The sequence below is a fragment of the Saccoglossus kowalevskii genome, chromosome 9 (genome assembly GCF_978046115.1).
Source record: "Saccoglossus kowalevskii chromosome 9, keSacKowa6.1, whole genome shotgun sequence".
Lineage (NCBI taxonomy): Eukaryota > Metazoa > Hemichordata > Enteropneusta > Harrimaniidae > Saccoglossus > Saccoglossus kowalevskii.
The window spans coordinates 24,164,674-24,184,879 of NC_140649.1; the positions used below are offsets into that span (position 1 = coordinate 24,164,674).

The window sequence follows — 20,206 nt, forward strand, 5'->3', positions numbered from 1 at the left end:
CAGTCAACTCCGGAAATTTATCCCCAAACCACCCTGGTGCGAAGCGAATTTACTACACCATCGGGTTAATTTAGAAGAATTTGAAGAATCGTATACCATGGTAATAAATGAAACCTATATTTAAATTTAAATAACACTTTTTTTATAAGTTTATTATTATGTGTTAGGTAGTTAATAAAATTTGGTTATAGCAACACGTTTATTAATTCAGAACAAAAGCAAGAACATCATTGCTGTGTTTACTGTGAATTCCATATGAAATTTAAGAATAACACATAGTATATGTGGTCAGTATTTCTGTGTAACACAATCTGTGATAATGTTATAGAATATGCATTAAAATAGTGTGCTAATAACCAACTTTTAATGAGTATTGTGTGTTTATTCTAATACTATCGCACGGAAGTTTTGCTATAATGAAATACGATTTTACATTTTTATCATTTCCATATTTCATTTATTGTACTTATTAATTGTTCTTAGTTCGTATCTCGATAAGACTACCGAGAAGGATATATACAATCTTAGCTGCAAGGGGCCATCATCTGTTGAACCTGTGTTGAACCTGTGAATATATTCGTTGTTGCTTGAAACATACAAACTAAAAAAGCAGCTTGGAGGTCCATTTTTTGTTATAATTGTCTTAATCCTATCAATTAAGATTTGGTCAATTTTGGTCATTATTTCGGTATGAGGATTTTTTGCAAGTAACTTACTGATAGTGTCGTGTTCTAAATGGCAATGCATATGCACATTCCATATACATACAACCGTATATAGAAACAGGTAAGCAAGCATGGGTATAACCCTACCAACACTACCACGGTAATACAATACTTGGATGGATCATGTAATCTCCAAATAAAAACAAGAATAATTAATAACTTTTAAGTAGCTCTGACTTGCGTAGAATGTTTGTGTCGGAATGTATCAATTATATTCGTATAGTTGATATACTCATTTAAAATGCTGTGTATTTCGGTGACATTATATTTGTGATGAAAGCGTGCCATTAGTTTGGGGATCTTAGCCAGCCAAGGACCATTTATTCGGCCGAAGCCTCAACATTAACCCTTAATATAGAAAGAAACATATTGCTAGCTTTCTGCTCTGTGAACAAGCTATCTGACAATCAAAAGAAAGCGCTTTGTTCTCTATTCAAGGAAAATGATGTGGTTGTTGCAACAAAAACCTGATCGAGCAAGTCGATATGTTGTCAGTTTCGATTGTCAGTTCACTAAAACACGGTTTGCTCAAATATTTAGACATTTCGTCGTCTTCATTCACATGCCCACAAGCAATTTTCAACGTGTCAACGAATATAAAGTTTCTATACATGACTCGCGGTGAATCAGCGCAAAGCCTACATGCCGCCATTGTTTTAATCCGTGATGACCCAGACTTCACATTTATGATACTGCAACGCAGTTTGGTGGCGCCAGCTTCTTCGCACGCCCAATCAAATGACTCAATTTAACTGCAGTGAAATACAGCTTTTCCTAACAGAATCACGCACGGGTTCATGGGCCGGCTTTAGCGAAACCATGCGATTCGGAAGATGTAGTTTAGGTAATATTCTCTGAAAGTTTATCGTTTCATAACTTGCGGCATGAAAGCTAGTCCTTCACTAGCATTTTTAGTTTCACTCTTTTTTTAGATATTACTACGTGTTTTAGATAAGTATTATGTATATATTAATTACGGTGGCCCATATATACAATTGGTCCGCTAACGTGACATGAAAATCTGACCGTTACTTGAAAATTGCTCCGATGCTTGAAAAAGTTAGTTGGCTACTTGAAAATCGGTCGGACACTTGAAAATCACTAGGCTACGTGAAAATTGTCCGCTACATGAAAATAAGCCGCTTACTTGAAAATCGATCAGCTACATTAATATCAGGGTAACAACAATTTTTAAAGAAACAAACGGGAAACAGCCGACTATATTCACCTTATGTCCGTTATTTGTTATGATGCATCTTTAAAACTACATAATGTTATTGTGTAAAGCTCATATGTATCTTTAAAGCGGAAGGGTCGTCGCCTGCGCACGCGCGGGAATTGAGTCCCAAGCGACGATAAATAATAACACATGCTAAACACGCAAAGGCTCATGGGTAGACGCTTGTTAGTAAACAATGACACGCTATGGCATGCGCAGGCGACGACTCCCCCGCTTTAACAAACGCTTGTTACATATGCAATTTAAATTCAGAGCAATGTCTTGACATAAACACTGAACGTAACGTTGAGATGAAATATCTATATGCGTGATAATTTACACATGTTTTGCGATAACATGCATACTAGTATTTACCACTGCTATTTTAATTAACGCTATTGTTGTTTCTGGAGTTAAATACAATTAAAATGGTATAGATATCATATTGTTAAGCAATTGTAAGTTTATGCATTATTTTCAACACCGGGAGGGATACATGTTTTCAGGTAGTCAGAACGTCAGTACCTTCACCCGTTTTTTCTACTATACAATATAGTATAATTTAGATCTATCTAGTACTCAAGTATCAATCTGATCTATGTATATACCCGGTTTGGCAGTCGAGATTCTGTCATCGTTATTATTATCTAAATTACATTATTAGTATTACAAAATATTGTTTAATGTTAAATAATGCGTCTTGTATCTGAACTCTGCCTTCTCATTGGTTAAAGGTATTACAACTAGTTGGATGGAATCGGTGACTACGCTCGTTACTCGTCCACCACTCCCACCTCAAACATGTGGTACCTTTTCAATGTGAAAAAATCTGACTCCACTTAGAATGAAAACTGTGCACTCATAGTCGTAGACACGCACACTGCTACGACTCGTAAGGACTGGACGAATTGTCTGGGCAAAGTTACTGACGTGATTTTCAAGTAGCCGACCGATTTTCAAGTAGCGGACCAATTGTAAGTCTGGGCCACAGTGATCTAGCGTATTCATCCGTTCAATTTCCACTCGTTCATTCCACCCGCTCACTCGCCTTCTGTGACAACATTCTGTGGGATGAATTTCCTACAAATGTATGACGAATATATGTATATCCCACGTCATTCCACGATTCGGGAATTACAATGATTCCTAATAAAAAGAAAGGTCAAATGTTATCGATCTTGTGGAATTACATCAGGACAGGTCAATGACAATGGAATAATACAACGGCAGGTAGCCACGATGCAGGCTGATGATTTGGGCAATCACTTCCAAATATCTCACCTTTGACGTGTTCTTGATACAAACAATTTACGAGATACATGTTCTTGTCTGGTTAATCTGTAATCATACAAGGTGAACCTGATATCAACAGCCACACTATTTCAATGCCTATGGATTTATCGTACATTAGCTGTGGGAACAACGCTATATTGGGGTGAACACATGGAAGCGAGGCGCAGACAAACGACACGAGAGGTAAGTTTTTCCAATACAATTTGATACCATGTATCATTGCTGACATCCAATAATTACGATGTTTCAATTATAATAGGGTTGTACAACTGAAGGTAAAGTGCGTGTTTTTATCTTCGGAAAACTAGATATATACGATATTTTGTTAGAACATTTAGAAGTAAGAGAGAATTTAACTTAATTTTAGGTTGATTTCGCTCGTGTTATAAATATCAGTTCATAAGAATTTACACAACTTTTGTGTTTGTTTGTGATTTCATCAAATCACGTTACCACAGTGGCTGCCTTTAATCGAACAGTCGAGTAGCTGATAAACATGATCTGCCATAGGTTATGTTTTTCCACATTATAACTTGTAAATTGTGGTAAAAAAAACAGCATATGCATGATAGTTTGTAAACAACACATGCGTCAGTTGGTCTTCCAAATATTAAAATAGATCACGCAATATTTGGCTTATGTTTGACCTCGAGCTACGTGATACCCGCATTTCAGATACAAAGATTAGCTTGTGTACACTGTGTGAGTGTACATAGCGTGTACACATATGGTAGTGACATATTGGTAGATATTGTCCCTTGGTTAAATTTACAACACCCTATTTGGGCCTATGGCTGATGATACCATGCTGTAGAGGGATTCTCCCCGTAATTTATATGTAACGATATTTAAGCAACATGTACGTTTCAGTCAGAGAATGACAGTTTGTCTTTTGAATATAACAAAAACTACAAGTAGTAGGCTGTTCAAACATTGAAAACTGGCTTTTAAAGATTTGGAAAAAAAACAGTTCGATTCTTGATTGAAAACACTAGGGTCAGCAGTCTTTGGGAAATTATAAAAACTGTTTTGTGTACTATCTAACCATTCTATAGCCTGAAACAGTCGGTTTTGAAGTCACAGTTTATGTCTATGTTCGTTTATGAGAGCGCAGGCTTACTCCGTAATTGAGTGCATATCATACTATGTAAAGCTTCACACTCGTATTTCATCGGGTGTGTTACAATATGTATACACAATCTATTTTGCATTGTATTGGTTTAAACCTAAACCCAACACATCGTCTACGAATCAAACACAGAGCTTCGTCAGTCTGTCAAAATCATGACGAGCCAATGACGTCATTTTACATACGTGATACCATCAAGGCAATCAGCAACTGAAAATAGAAATATGTTCTGTGATATCTGACAGCATCGCAATTAAAGAGCTAACTTGGGGTAAAATTAACCTTGATTTGCATAGACATAATATACTGCCACTAGACTAGGTGATGGAGCAAGCCAAAATAGACAAACACAGGAAATGCGGGCGTTTTGTGAATAATTAAAAGCTTATTTAAACCATGGTATTGCGTTGTACATGTAAAAGTGAACCAAACTTGACAGAATGCTAGCTTCTGTGTAAAGGTTGGAAATGATTTTGCCAAAACAAAAATACAGGAAGTGCATGACTGTGATTGTTTTGTGGACGTGTGCTGCCTCCAGCTAATGCGTTTTATAGCTAGTTGTCTAAAAATTTGATTTTCATTTATCAACTGAATGATTGGACATGCTACTGGTTTTTCAAATAAGTTGTGAATAGCGTAGTGTTTGGGAAACTACGACTCACTCAGCAGGTAACTGTTACTCTGTAGAGATACTAGGTTCAACCAAAATAAATACTTCAGATTATCAGTTCATTACAGATAGTCTAACTTTATTCATCCAAATGGTCGTCTGAGGTAACGCCTCGCGGTCACCTTCGCTTACAACAACTTATAAAACTCCCAAACAAAACTCCTAGGCGTGGCTGAATAAAACCGGCGATAAGCCAATGGCTGCAAACGTCAACACGATCACGTGATTACCAGGGATGTATCTCAAGAGTTAAGCATTGTGAAATTACTACTACTGAATACAATTAATAAAAATGTATTTATAAAATTTCCGTAATATATGTTTGTAGTCTAAATATAAGATTCAAAAGCGGGTAGGTTGCTCCCACTATCACCTCTTTCACAAATAGTTCCTAACACTTGCCTTTAGCGGATATGCTGGCAGACACATTGATGAAGGATTCGTTATTAATAGTGTTGGCTGGTCTTGTGGATATGTCTAGTAATGATACGGATCATTTGTGCATTAAGAGACTTCCACGTCCACTAAAGTTTGTCTATCGAAACCTCAAAATAGCTTCTATAGTGAATTGTCGCTTAGCGACGGTTTTTGCTCTTGCCTTTGACTACTCGTGTGACCACCACGTCCATGACTGAAGGTTCCCTGGGAACCACCGCCTGTACCACAGGTACCGCCTGTACCAATTATGTGCTTATGGCCTGTACTGATATGAATACCTTTGCTAGGAGCAAGCAGTCTTTTGATTGCCAAACTGAGAGGTATCCTTTTAGTTTAGTGAATTAAAGAAGTTTAATTACAATTCGAATATTATTAACACTTAAATTTTAAATAAATATTAAATTTATAACAATAGGAATTACGCAGTTGAAAACACTGAACAATTTATGTTAACTCCTATAAATATGAAGCAATCAAAATCGGAGTAATTATTATGATTTTTTTTACTTAATTAAAACCTAATCTTTTTTTGCAATAAAATAAAAAGTGCATTTATAAAAATACTGTATCTGTCGTGTCATAGGTCATATACCATTGTCAATGAATTGAAGTTAGTGACTACCATGTAATTATTTTTCTCTGATTGCTGAAAATATCTCTATTTCAACTCAGTGACCCACATCAAATAATAATGCATAGTACCCACACTATTTGAGTCACACAGTATAATTTGCGGAAGTAATCATGATATGACTGTCTGGTCGTCTTTTAAAATAGCTTTCTAAACCAGCACAATGTAGAATGCGTTTATACGCTAACTTTCGTTGGTGACGATGCTTCTGCTGTGGACACTATGTACATATACACCGTAATGCAGTGTTCAAAATAGAGGGGGGTTTGTGGCTGAGATAAATACTCACGTGTAAAATCACGTAAATACTCACGTGATAAAATCTTGCACCAACGTAAATTGAACCAAAGATTGTAGTAGTATAGAATGATTAATTTTGTGCAATAAAGTATCACCAACGTCAATAGATGTCTTAATTTGTTTTGACGAAACAAACAATGCCACCACCAGTCTTCTTCTATTTTTGTGTTTTTGTTTTTTTTAGTGGAAGAAAAAACTGTATTTATTTATTTATTTATTTATTTATTTATTTATTTATTTATTTATTTATTTATTTATTTATTTATTTATTTATTTATTTGTTTGTTTGTTTGTTTATTTTTTTATCCATTCGGTCTAAATATGTGATAGTGCATAGTACCTACACTGCTTAACTGAGTCAAGAGTTAGACAATATAATTTGCAAAGAAATCATGATATGGCTGTCTGGCCGAGTCTAAAAATAGTTTTCTACACCAGCACAAAGAATGATGCTTTATATATACACGCGTAACGTTCGTTGGTGATGGTGTTTCTACATTTGACGCTGTGTACATAAACACCGTAATGCAGTGTTCAACATAGAGCAGGGTTTGTGACTGAGATAAATACTCACGTGTATGATCAAATCTTGTGATTGCCATGACAGTAAGTATGAGAGCATGTTTCACTGTCACACATCCTTGCACATTCTGTACTGTTGACTTACTACTTACTATCATACGAGAAGTAATTTCCAATAATATACGCCAAGCTAATTTTTTTTTAACTTTAACGACCATTGCATGCATTTCCTTGGAGGGGGGCGAATTGAGAAATTCCAATTGATAGTGACTTTGTACCCCATAAAGTATCCAGTTGCGTAAACGTTTGGAGTCCTGCATAGTAGCTAATATATTCACCCGGTTGCCGTGCAAAAGTGGTCAGACAGCGGTCAGGAAACTACGTAAGATAACGTTTTGAAAGTAAAAGAAATTATCGGAAATCAGTATAAATTGTTATCAACTACTAGTATGTAGCTTGGGGACCAGTCATTCAGTTTCCACGGCTTCCAGCATACCAACTATGTAACTATGTGTCTATAATAAAAAGGTATTTGAAGTTCTCAAATATTACATTATTAAATGCAGCCACATTATCTGTTTTAAAACCTTATTGTTCGACGTGCGACCCACACGACTTGCACAACGCGTGTAAAATACTTTGTTTACACATAATTCGAAAGCGCGCTCAGTCTGCACGATAACTACCGCGATATACAAGATGCTATTATAGTATCCTCCGAGTTACGAGTCACACAAATGTTTCACATTTATTCATTTAGATACTGCCTTCGCAAAAGTCATACTGCAATCACCTGATCGTCTTGTGATATGTGATAAAATTGTTAGTCACATATTGAAATTACTAATACAATGTATACATAAATTAAAATGTAAAATTCAACATGAGGCAAAATACTGTAAGTACACACCAAGTGACGTCCAAATATGATTCAGCATATACAGCATGTTTTCTCACTAGTGATTTGATGGGGTTGTGTTATGGAAAACCACAGCACCGTTTACGGTGGAAAGCACTCACATTTCGGCGTAAACGGGGATGTATTGCAAATTTCTACTATGCAATGTAATCGTAAAAGCGACATGATTGTTACACAGGGCAGAATGGATATCTAAGTAGGCAGATGCGAAACACTGTGCAAATTATGGTCCCTTTAATTACTGATTTGTTTTCATGATAATTTTGCTATTGCTGTTTTTATTTGCGTGTCTCTATCAAATAAGTTGTTTTTCATGCATCTACTGCTTCACATTATCACACGGTAATATAAACTCCTATTTGCAAGTTAATCCCCAAACCCCCAAATTTAGCTAAATTTGTTTACGATTTTGTAAAACGTTCTCATATTTGATAATATAAAGATAATATATAAAAGATAGACGGAAAGAGAGCCGACGCCGTCAGTGCGCAAAGAAAGTTAAAATATGTCTCTAGGCAGTGTGCTCACCGCACAATTAGTGTCTGCAGCATAGGCATAGCACGTACCCACAGGTGTATGACGAACAAGTCGTGTGGTTGGTAGCTGAAGTCACTATATGAACGTCCGCGGAGCGGAACGGCTATGACCGAGTACGATCCCTGCTCAAAATAATAGACCCCAAAAATCACTAATATTTGTTGGGTGTGGTATAATGTCGACTGATTACATTTATTTACACGCAATTTTGAAGACTTTCGAACATTTACAATTCAATCCCTCAAGCAGACAGAATTCACCGTCCTGTCGTTTGAGGTCGCTTCACGTACTCGTATGTATACATAAACTGAAGTAAGGAAACCTGGTAACACAGTGGTTGTATAGCCGATCATCTACTCGGCACTCGTAACTACATTGGTCAAGATAATTTTGAATTTGTAGTATGATTTTCGGCAGCTAAAAAAATATTTGCATGTTATTTTTCCCTTTTTATTGTTAATATAGTGTAGGTCGATCGGCCAGAAACAAGTATTAGTGATTTGTTTTTTGAGCCCCAATGAGAGAGTGGCGGGGCCAGTTATTTTAAAACATAACATATATATTACTTTATACGATAGTATCACGGTCCTAATACATCTTTTCAAATACTAAAATAAGGACACATTTCTGAAATATGACGATTACAATCATTTATAGACCAAATTGATCATTGTCTTCAATGATAACAAATTTCAGTACAGTTCTACGTGTGGATTATTATATTTTTATACAAAATACGAAAATTGAGTAAATTGTGAGCAAGTTTAAATACTTCACGTAGTTGGTCTAATAAATGTCACGTCATATCGCATTGATAAGTGTCACGTTCTGGGATCGCACAAAAAACTTGAACTCCATGAAAACATTTCAACAGATTTTGTGAATTTTGATCATTTTTACGCCCAGATTTTATTAATTAAGACGCAAAATCACAAAAGCATCTTGCTGTGATAAGAATCCGTATAGCCAGAAAAAAAAATGTTTATTTGAAATAGTTATATATTTTGTATTTTTTGACAAATTCTGACTTTTTAGGTTCAATTTTTGTTTTAAAATTCCAAAATAGTAGTAACATATTGAAGAATGTTGCACGCTTTATCAAAATCGAAGATGACAACCCTATGATTTTATTTTGTGTGATGATAGAACATTTTTTTAAATGCACTTCTGCAATTTCAAAATGGAAAATGACTATGAAGAATCACTTCACAGCACGGAATTGTCCAAACTTTAGATTTGACTCAGGAACTCATAGTGATTTAAAATAAATAGGACAATTTATGAACACAGTATTGACATTTTAACTGTGGTATAATCTATAGAGTAGAGAATGTATACTTTCAAACAATGGACCCCCCCTCACTCCAACCAAGCGTTTATTTTTCTACCACAAGAGGGATAACTGAAAATTTACTGTTCGTTCTTATTACAGGCTGATGTTGGCGGCGGCGGTGGTGATGGCGGTGGCGACCAACACACGTCAGGTTCTTCTAAGCAGACAGCGTCGAGGACGCCATACTTTGTACTGGGGGCGTTGATTGGCATTGCGTCAGCAGTGATTTATATACAAGGTGCGTAGATTACACAATGATCATATAGTCAACCTTCCAATGTTTAATGAGGTAGTAAGATAAATGGAACGTGCCGTATGCAAAGACGTTGTCATGGTGGGTTCATTTATTCTGTTTTATTCGCAGTAAATGGCAAGATCGGACCACAAGCAGTTTTAGCGAAGGATGCGAAAGAATCGCGGCAACCAAAGAAGCCACATCTCATATTTGTACTCACTGATGATTTGGGTAAGAAGTTATGGTCATGGAAAGTAATTATTCATCACATCAATCAACGATGGAAATCTAGATTTGATTTGATTCCGACTGACACGTTCACATTCTCCCTGCCAGTCTAATGTTTTGTATCCTGTGATCTGAAACTAGTTTTTCACTTGTATTTTTAATTTCCTTGTTTTTACAGCGTGTTTTTAGATATTTTTGTATAGCGTTTATTTGATACCAAGAAAAAAAGTATATAGGTAAAATCACAGTCCCTCTATCCATAGAGGGACTGTGGTACAATGTACGTTGAAATAGGAATATATATTAACGCTCCATTCAACTTCCTTACGTCTATTATTCAGTGATTATTACATCCTCTCAATCATTCGATTCCGATATGGTCGGCGAATTTATGCCATATCCCAAACCACTTGTCTATTAATAATTTGGTATGTGAAGGGGAACCTTATCATTTAAGTTATCATGTTGCTTTCTTTCTTTCATTTAGGTTGGAGTGACGTGGGCTGGAATAATCCGGACATGAAAACGCCGAATTTGAAGAAACTTGTCAGTGAGGGAATCCTTCTGAACCAGTCTTATTCGCAGCCACTATGTACACCGTATGTATTACCAATGCCGCATTGGGGACCCTGGTCACATTTTGTGAATAAAACTGCGATCTTGGTTTAAAGATTAGTTTGATCAAATTTTTTGAATTGTAATATTTGTTACATATATTTATAAAATATATATGTTTATAACATATTTATAAATATAATCGAATGCAATTAATCGATGAGACAAAAATAGTAATGAAGATGTCGATATATTTGCCATATATCAACGACCCGAAACCGTTTAGTTTTGTGTTGTGTTGCCTCGCGGTGCACTGTGATGCGGTGCCGTGCTTGGGTTTATTTTGTTTTGTTTGTTGTGTAACGTATTTTAATATACTTGTTTCTCATTTCATTATTGCGTTGTGTTGTATCTTTCAGGAGTCGGGCAGCATTTATGACTGGGTATTACCCGTTTCGCAACGGTATGCAGGTACGTAGTTCTGCGAGATGGTTCTTCAAAGCTAGACAATACAGTTTCAGAAACGTTGTTTAAATTGCTGATACTCAATTCCCGCGCGTGCGCAGGTGGCGACCCTCCCGCTTTAAATGCGCCAAAATAAAGTAGTGTCTAAACATAACACACACTGACTTAAAGAACGTCTGAGACAATATATCCGATGATTATTACAAACATGGTTGACTTTGATTTCCTCTAGATGCTAGAATTCACTAGTCGTCGCCAGATGTTGATAAACACTCGTATTTTAAGCGGGAGGATCGTCACCTGCGCACGCGCGGGAATTGAGTCCCAAGCGACGATAACAACAAACGCTAAAACCGCAAAGGGTCATGGGTAGACGCTTGTTTGTAAACAATGACACGCTATGGCCATCTGACGCATGCACAGGCGACGACTCTCCCACTTTAATCTAGACATTGTTTATTTATGAAAATGGACTCCTGGAATGCCCTTAGGCTTCCCGATCATCGAACAAAATCAAATTTTAGACGTTCGTTACACCCCCGCCGCATTATGAATAATTGTGGCGGTAACTCCATAATGGAGGGCGTCCATTCTTTGGTCTTAGATTGGTGTTTCTTGTGTATCGAACAGCCACAGCCGAAATTGAATATATTGAAAGTTGTTTGTCTATGTCTACGTTTACAGCACCAGATTCTTTGGTCGGTTCAACCGTACGGCCTTCCGCTCAATGTCGAACTACTACCGGCAAAACTTAGGAAACTGGGTTACAGAACTCATCTGGTAGGAAAGTAAGTTAGATGTTTATTTGTGCCCTTCATGTATAAAAAATAAATCAAATAATATTCCCATTTAGATTTAATAAAAGAGTGTATAATCTATCTACTGTCAGCGACAAAGCGCTTATGACGTCATGAAGACGTAGATGAGTGAAATAATTGTCTTTCACTTCCTAACTATTTGTTCGGCAAAATGCTTACGATTATAAGAATAACGAGATAAGTAAATACTTTCTACTTGTAATATGACGTCATTGCTATTCTGCACCCATAGATGGCATCTTGGAATGTGTAAATGGGAGTATACACCAACGTACCGAGGTTTTGATAGTTTCTATGGTTACTATAGCTTGTTACTGACGCATTTCACCAAACAACACACGGCAATCCAAGACCGAAGTACGTATTAAACTTTTTTTGTTTTTCAAGATAAGTTTTGTTTTTTGTAATAATAACAATTATTATTATCAATTATGAATTATTATTCAAAGTGACAATAATTTTTAATTGTTTGTTCTGTTGATTCGCGGTGGAAGAAGACATTCTGTTAGTGAATACTTACATAATAAAATATAATATTGGGGTGCTAATAACAAATTTCTATCCATCCCTCTTCAAAAAATGATTCATTTATAATTTAGAAAGACTCACCTTATTATTAAACCAATCATGTCTCCGGCATTAGTTATTTTAAATTCAAATTATTAGGCATTACTGGTTACGATTTTCGCGATAACACTGGTGTGGTACCAAAAACAGACGAGTTCATATCAGTAAGTACATTAATTTATTAATTAATTAATTAATTAACAGCTGCTTTTACATCCCGGTTAGGTATCACTAATTTAATTTGACTACATCAGCTAGCCACACGTGACATACAAAGCTCTGTTTGATATTGGAAGGTACCTTCCATGGTTTGAAGTAGAGTACAGCTTTCAGACTGTGAAAACCTCAATACATCGCTGTGCAGAATTCTCGCACATTGTTCTCATAAATGTAAGCTTTGACACGTGGTAATTTGTGAACGTGACCATGATCACGGCGGGTAATACAAACATGATCTGTTCACACATGATACAGGAAATGTTTTTGAAGAGGGCAGAGAAGTTAATTGACGAACACTATGGAGATCAACCTATGTTCCTGTATTTCTCTTTAGATCTTCCAAAGTGGCCAAGTGAGGTATGTATCTGTTTATCCGGTGTAAACTAGTTCTTGAGATATATAAAGTTTCCCAAAAACATTCAAAACTGTTTATCAAAATCTGCTACCAATTATCAATTTGAAGGGAAGATTATCATTGTGATTGAAATAATTTGATGCAAAATTTACATAACATTTCACTCAATGGAAATTCTACCACCTTCCTTCATCTTGCATCCATCTCTTCATTCCCCCAGTGCTTCGTTCCATTTTTACATTCTCCTTTCCCTGTGCTCGTCACTCTTACCCACATCTCGCCCTTTCCTCGTACCGCCGATCCAACCATAATTCATAAATTATAAATCTGCAGGCGCCACAAAAGTACCTGGACATGTATGCCCACATCGAAAACCCAGACAGAAGAGGATTGTCAGGTAAAATGAAACAGTGACTTCCCAGACATTCACTTGTTCCGGGGGAGAGGGGTTACTCACCTAGATTTTTGGTGTGAGTGCTCCGCAGTCAAAAAGATCAAAGCGGAGGGCGCCTTTTAGCTCGAAAAATTGTGTTTTTGCCAAAAATGGCATATATTCGTCTGTCGAATTTATTTTGACCAATAAATACCTGACATTTCTTTGCGGAATATGTTGGCAACCAATCATTAACTTAATAATCATTAACGACAACCGTAAACACATGCATGACGTGGGAGCGTTATTCGATACATAAAGTTCATATCTGATGTATCTGGTTTGATAGCTCTTCTATACACCACCACAGTGTTACAACCCACTATATTTTCTGTTTTCCTTTCTTCCCCAGCAATGGTATCTGCCATGGACGATATAGTTGGGAACTTGACACGCAAACTAAAAGAGAAAGAAATGTGGGAAGACACGTTGTTTGTTTTCTTCAGTGACGTAAGTAATTCATAGTAAAGATGATGTTTACTATTCGGGTGATGCTCTTCGTTATCTCAAATCCATCGTCCGCCTACACGGTGTTGATCAGTTCGGACAATTCTTCCTCCACAACCCCGCCCAACCATGTGCGGTAACTCCATTCATAACCGTGAATGTCAGTAGTTTCGCGATAGAAAGTTAACCAACCAATAGTTAGTTTGGAGCTTTGCATTTCTGATGTCTTCATCTTTGGCTTCATATCTGTCTATATATATTGCAGTGACATCATGAACTCCGTGGTATTACACCTGCTCCTCCATAATACTCAACAGTGGTGACAATACTGTTACCACGACCGATGGTCGCAAGGCCGGTAAAGCATAATAACATAATGATTTACCACTTCCAGTGCGACTAACAACGAACAAATCAGACTCAGAACTAAGTAGCTTGAATAGCTTTGGTCTGAATATATATGAGTTGCACGATGTCTCGATATCGTCACTGTATTGCCTAGACATCAAAGCCAACACAGCTTCCACTGTGCTCAACGACATCCGGGCATTTTCACCGCCTGGACCATCACGGTGAAAACAAAGGCCAAAAACTCTCAGGAAACGGTACTTTGTGATGGTTGTTGGGACTCCCATGAACAATAATAATAACTTTATTACACTACCGAACCATCAGCGGGTTCAGTATGGTAAATAAGACTAGAACAATTCTAAATACAATACAATACAATACAATACAATGCTAAACTAAACTGATCTAAATAAAGTACTAGTAATTTAGTCTTACCAGCCCCCTCCCATGGGTGAAGTGATTAATTATTTTGGCTTAAATATTGTGCTTTTTGAAAAAAATTGATAGAGGTATACTGTTATTTTCACTGTTGATTTTAGAGAAGATGTGTGTTATTATTTGTATTTTTAATGTCTTCATTGCACTCTCGGAATAATACCTCTCTCTCTTTATTGAAGTGTATGCATTTCAAAATAAGGTGTTTTTCATCGTCTATCGCATTGTCATTACACCTTGTACATATTCTCTTCTCCAGTTGTGTTTTTGGGGTTGTTCTTCTGCCTAATTCAATTCCTAAATTGTGATCGCTCAAACGAAATTTATACAGACATTGCCTTTGAGTAAAATTAGTAATTATTTTTAAGTAATTTTCCATTTCAATATTTTTTTTTAAATACTATATGTTCTTAATTTGTTACCTTGTCCAGTTGTGCCTTTGGTATTTCTAATTTGATTTTTCCATGTCTGTTTATATAATGTATCTGTCAGCTGTGATTGTAATTCCTTTGTGGGTTGTTTTCTATTTTTACCATTGTAGGTTTCGTCATAATTTCCAAGTTCACATTCATCAAGAATATTTTTTACATATTCAATCCAGTTTGTGTTATTTTTTTCTGATTCTTTTAATGCATCTTGAAGGATGTGATTTTCTGGTAGAGATTTCAATCTGTGCCAGTGTTTTGTTGTGGCAATATCTGCTTTAATTTTGATGGGAAACCTGCCACGTATTGTAACAAGATCACTCCTGCATGTGCAACATATATAAATTTTGTTGTTCAGGATTATTTCTCGAATTTAGCCATTTTCCCCAGCTCTTCGACCGGCGTTCCAAAACAGCTGGCACAGAGCCCATGGAAATACATGGTACAGTGCTGCGCGGTATAGCAACGTGGAACGTCTTGTGATGAAACTCCGCCCGAGGATTTTGATAGCTTGGCCAAGCTCATTGATGAAAGAAGCAGTCTGATTGGCTGTTGATAGATGATTCTAAACTGTGAGAGCATTGTCACATACACATGGTTTTAATAAAATACTTCAAGGTGATAGTCGAGTGCTTGAAAATTCAAGATGTCACAAATCATGATGCATATGATATACGTCCATGGTATGACCAATGATGTATTTGCCCTCAGTAAGCCCACATTGTTTCGAAGTGTGTCTTATGCATGGTTATAAAGCATTCATAATTTGTTTTTTGTGATTGTTTTGACAACTTTATCGACACATTCCTGAAGCATAACAACATTTAAGAATCGGTTAAGCTCGGAAATAATCATTTCCTTCGGCGATCTTCGGGTATGCAAAACACCTATTTAACAATTCATTCATAGTCACAGGGAATTAAAACCCTTCATAGTTCCAAGGAACTAGACCCTAAACCTAAAACGCATGGAAAAGATGCTACAATGGGAGATAGAACAATGAAGATAACTTTAGCATTTAGAATCGTATATTTATGCTTTGTTTCAGAACGGTGGTTTTCCGTATCTAGCAGCGAGTAACTGGCCCTTCAGAGGCGGAGGAGGTACCCTATTTGAAGGCGGAACGAGAGTTCCTGGATTTGTTTCAGGGTCAAGTTCCTTATTAAAGAACATTGGGACAGTCAGTAATGAGTGCGTAAACCTAGTGTAGTATGACAATGTTCTGTTCTTCAAGATATTTGACACTTTTCGTTCTAGAAGATGTGCATAAACATTTGAAACTGTATAAGTTGAAAGATATAATAATAATGATTTTTAAAATATAAAAATGTTTTCAGACTCATCCACATCACTGACTTTCACACAACCTTTTTGAAGCTAGCAGGTGGAACACCCGGTAAGAATGCATTGACATTAATATCAAGCTAATATACCTTGAATGCAAATGGCCGCCGTAGTCTCTTTAAGAGTGAGAATGCCACGAGACTTGTATTTCTTCTCAAATGATGTTTCATTTTCTTCCGCCATCGCACTCAAATATCACGATTACAAGAAACAAGAGACTTGGTGGCAGAGAGAATGAAACACTATTTGGGCAGGAAACAAGTCTTGTGGTGATTTGTTCCTTAATGAGATCTTGATGTTTGTCTCAAAGTTATGTTCAAGTTCGCCCTATCGATTTGTTCTGTTTGGCGTACTTGAAGATATCATCGTACCTTATTTTATCAACAGAGGATGATTTAGATGGACTTGATGTTTGGGACACCCTGTCAAAGGGAAAATCGTCGCCAAGAAAAGAAATGGTTTACAACATTGACGACGTGATGCCTGGACCAGGAGCTGCTATAAGGTATGTACACAGGGGTGGGAGTTCTATCCAGGGGATGCTATCTGGTATACAGACCAGGAGGTCTCTCCAGGGGATGCTATCTGGTATATGGACAAGGAGTTCTATCCGGAGGATGCTATCTAGTATGCAGACCAGAAGGTCTATCAAGGGGATGATATCTAGTAAGCAGACCAATTACTTGAAGCGCGGGTTTAAATACTGCAAGAAATTCAAATTTTGCCTGTGAACACAACGTTAATTTGAACACTGATGGATTTACCTACCATTCTGACTCATTTGTATGAGTCTCAGACAACCTGTGTATTTTAACCGAACTTTTGTCATACAGATTATAGAGAAATGTTATGGAATTTTATTTTGAAATTTACATTTTGTACAATCAAGCATTATTCATTTTGTTTTTGTAGAATTGGGGATTACAAACTAATAGTTGGAAACCCGGAAATATTCTACCCGCGGCGATCATTGGAGTACACAGGTGAGTTTGTGTCTTGCAAAAGGCACATTGTCACAGCTCACTGATGTGTTTTCCTAACTCATGTACGGGGGAAATGTTACTAAATGTTTTCAGAATTGTCGACTTCCTTCTACAAAATGAAGGTTGATTTTGGTCATTGGTGTATTGTGTTTTTTTTCGGAAAGTGAAGCCCCTTTTTTTTATTTTAAGCTGCATAGAGTCGTTGTGTATGTGTGGGGGACGAATTAAGCTTTTGAGATACAACGTGATTGCAGAGTTAATATACGTGTTTATGAACAAATAAAACATAACCTATTCACTGTTTAATTTGAAAGTGTCAGCTATTAAAACTCCTTCGCTCCAATACGTAGCAACTCACGTACGTAATTGTACAGAATTAGGACAGGTTCGCGGTGTCATAAGTCATGTTCATTTACGATAAAACATACATTCTCTAACGCGAGAATGATTAATTCTGTATTTCATCAGAATCTCCGTGACCTAGCGACTTCATTTGGTCAATACATTTCGACAAATGCAGGTAGATCTGTGGACAGTCCGTACTCTTCCCGTAGTTTCCGACCTTTTGTTTTTATTATTTCACGAGTTTCAATAATTCTCTATTTTCTAATTGAACGGATCGTTTTTTACTTGTTTTCTGTAATCCGCGAAAACTATTATCACATTTATTTTCAAAAACTTTTTTTCCGAGACCTTATTTTTTTCACATATAAGCTTCATAGCAATACACAATCTATTCAAAGAAAATCTAAATACGTCGCTTTGAGTCATATGTTACACAGCGCGACCATTGTGGAACTTTGATTTAGAATCTCACCGTAAATGTAACGTATATTTCTATTTCATAGATGGCTGGCACCCACCTGCCAAAACCAATGCCACGAAATTTACGCGTACACCGGTACATTTTGGTGAATTGGGAGACGTTCCTCCACCAGCTAATGTCACTATGTTGTTTAATTTGAAAGGTAGGTGGATGGATGCTAATAATAATGCATTTAAAATATACAATCAAATATAATTTACATGTGCGTATGTTTTATTTTTTTCTTTGAACCGATTACGGTGACCCCATATTGTTATTCCATTTTCTTCATCCTCGTGACATGATTTATCATATATGTAAAAATGAAAACATTTTTACTTCTGTGAAACATTCTACCTTAGAGTAAATGATGCCAAATGCACACATTGAATAATATCCGAAAGGCATTGTATTTTGATTGAATTTGTGATCAATATATGATCAAACGTTAACACTTTCGCCAACAAGGATTAAATTAATAGCCAGTCGGTGAGCGCAAATGTCTAAATCTTTTGCTGGTACTTAGTAATACAACGCTGTGCACTTTTTGGGTAAAATGAAGTGATTTTAACTGGTTATGTGCCCGAAGTAACAGTTGCGAGAAGACTAGAGAAAGTAAAAAAAGTGGGGTGCCCACTAGTAACAACTGTAATACAACGTACCAAACAAAATTCATTTCACTATACCTAGCTATGTTGGATTGCTATTCATAACTCAATTTGTTTCGAACCAAAGCATAACAAAGTTCAATCATAATTATCCTTACACGCCAAAATTTCGTAGTAAACACGTGGTGTAATTTCATTCTCGCATTTTTCTTGCGGTTAGTGAAATCCATGACAGTTTACATTATTTTGACTGTTTGGAGGTGTCTTTAGGTTGATCATGGTATGAATGTCGCCGGTGTTCGCCCAAATCAGTACTAAGGTATTAATTACCTTTATGGGATCTACAAAATGTCATAACACAATATGCTCATACGCAGGACAAGCTGTGATTGGCTCTTACTTGTCACGTGACGTAATTGTGACGTCCGTGAAAACGCGCAACACGCAATATGTAGGCCATCCAACAATAACTATATACTTATTCCAGGCACGGCTTATGTTCTCCATAATATACAATTAAACTTAATTAGATACAGTCTCGACAACAGCCATGTATAATAAATGAACTGCGTATAATATATAAAAGATTCAACAAATCAGGCAAACTAAGGAGACATTCAGGATATTTTTCAGGTTAGGTTGCCATAGTGTTTTATTGAATATGTCACCGCTCGTCTTGTGCAGCATGTTTTGAACTCACCTATGGTGATTTGTGTCGCTGGTGGGCATATAGTTGTGTATAAGAGTTAGAAGTAATTTGAGGGATAATTAACAGTTTCAAAATAGTCATTTGTATGGAAAGATAATTGAAATGCAAATAATTGCAAATCAGGCATTAAATAAACGTGACGAGTTAAACCTAAATTATATGAAGGGAAATACATAAGTTAAATCATTTATTTGTCTTTTCTTTCACAGACGACCCTGAAGAGAGAAATAATTTAGCTAAAGATTATCCAATGAAAGTTGAAGAATTAAGATTAAGATTAAATGAATACGAGAAAGGGTTAATGCCATCTATCAATCCACCACCAGATTTAAAAAGAAGTAATCCGGCCAACTTCGGTGGTGTATGGTCACCTGGGTGGTGTTGAGTATGTTTACTTTTCAAACGGTGTTTGAAAATAGTAGTTTTGTTATGCAAATAATAACATAAACTATTTTAAAATGTCATGTAAAGTATTGCTTGAATAAATGCCACTACATGGTCAGCTATA

The 20,206-nt window shown here is 36.4% G+C and overlaps 1 protein-coding gene across 2 annotated transcripts; it reads left to right on the forward strand.

The window, feature by feature from the left end:
• The first annotated feature begins 3,363 nt into the window (after nucleotides 1–3,363).
• LOC100373562 (arylsulfatase B-like) lies at nucleotides 3,364–20,206 on the forward strand. Of its 2 annotated transcripts, none has more exons than XM_085503787.1 (17): nucleotides 3,364–3,420; nucleotides 9,816–9,954; nucleotides 10,081–10,182; nucleotides 10,667–10,778; nucleotides 11,154–11,205; nucleotides 11,884–11,987; nucleotides 12,250–12,374; nucleotides 12,684–12,748; nucleotides 13,059–13,160; nucleotides 13,492–13,555; nucleotides 13,944–14,041; nucleotides 16,298–16,440; nucleotides 16,587–16,645; nucleotides 16,981–17,098; nucleotides 17,506–17,576; nucleotides 18,425–18,544; nucleotides 19,908–20,206. In XM_085503787.1, exons 1-17 carry the CDS (start codon nucleotides 3,388–3,390, stop codon nucleotides 20,081–20,083), a joined length of 1,683 nt encoding a protein of 560 aa, XP_085359913.1. In that variant the 5' UTR covers nucleotides 3,364–3,387; the 3' UTR covers nucleotides 20,084–20,206. The 2 variants fall into 2 exon arrangements, with proteins under 2 accessions (XP_085359913.1, XP_085359914.1); XM_085503788.1 differs by lacking the exon at nucleotides 3,364–3,420 and adding an exon at nucleotides 6,871–7,011.

Coding starts and splice junctions, on each gene's coding strand:
- LOC100373562 (XM_085503787.1), top strand. CDS start 3,388: ATGGAAGCGAGGCGCAGACAAACGACACGAGAG. Junction 14,042..16,297: donor TGTTTGTTTTCTTCAGTGAC/GTAAGTAATTCA, acceptor GCTTTGTTTCAG/AACGGTGGTTTTCCGTATCT. Junction 16,646..16,980: donor GCTAGCAGGTGGAACACCCG/GTAAGAATGCAT, acceptor TTTTATCAACAG/AGGATGATTTAGATGGACTT.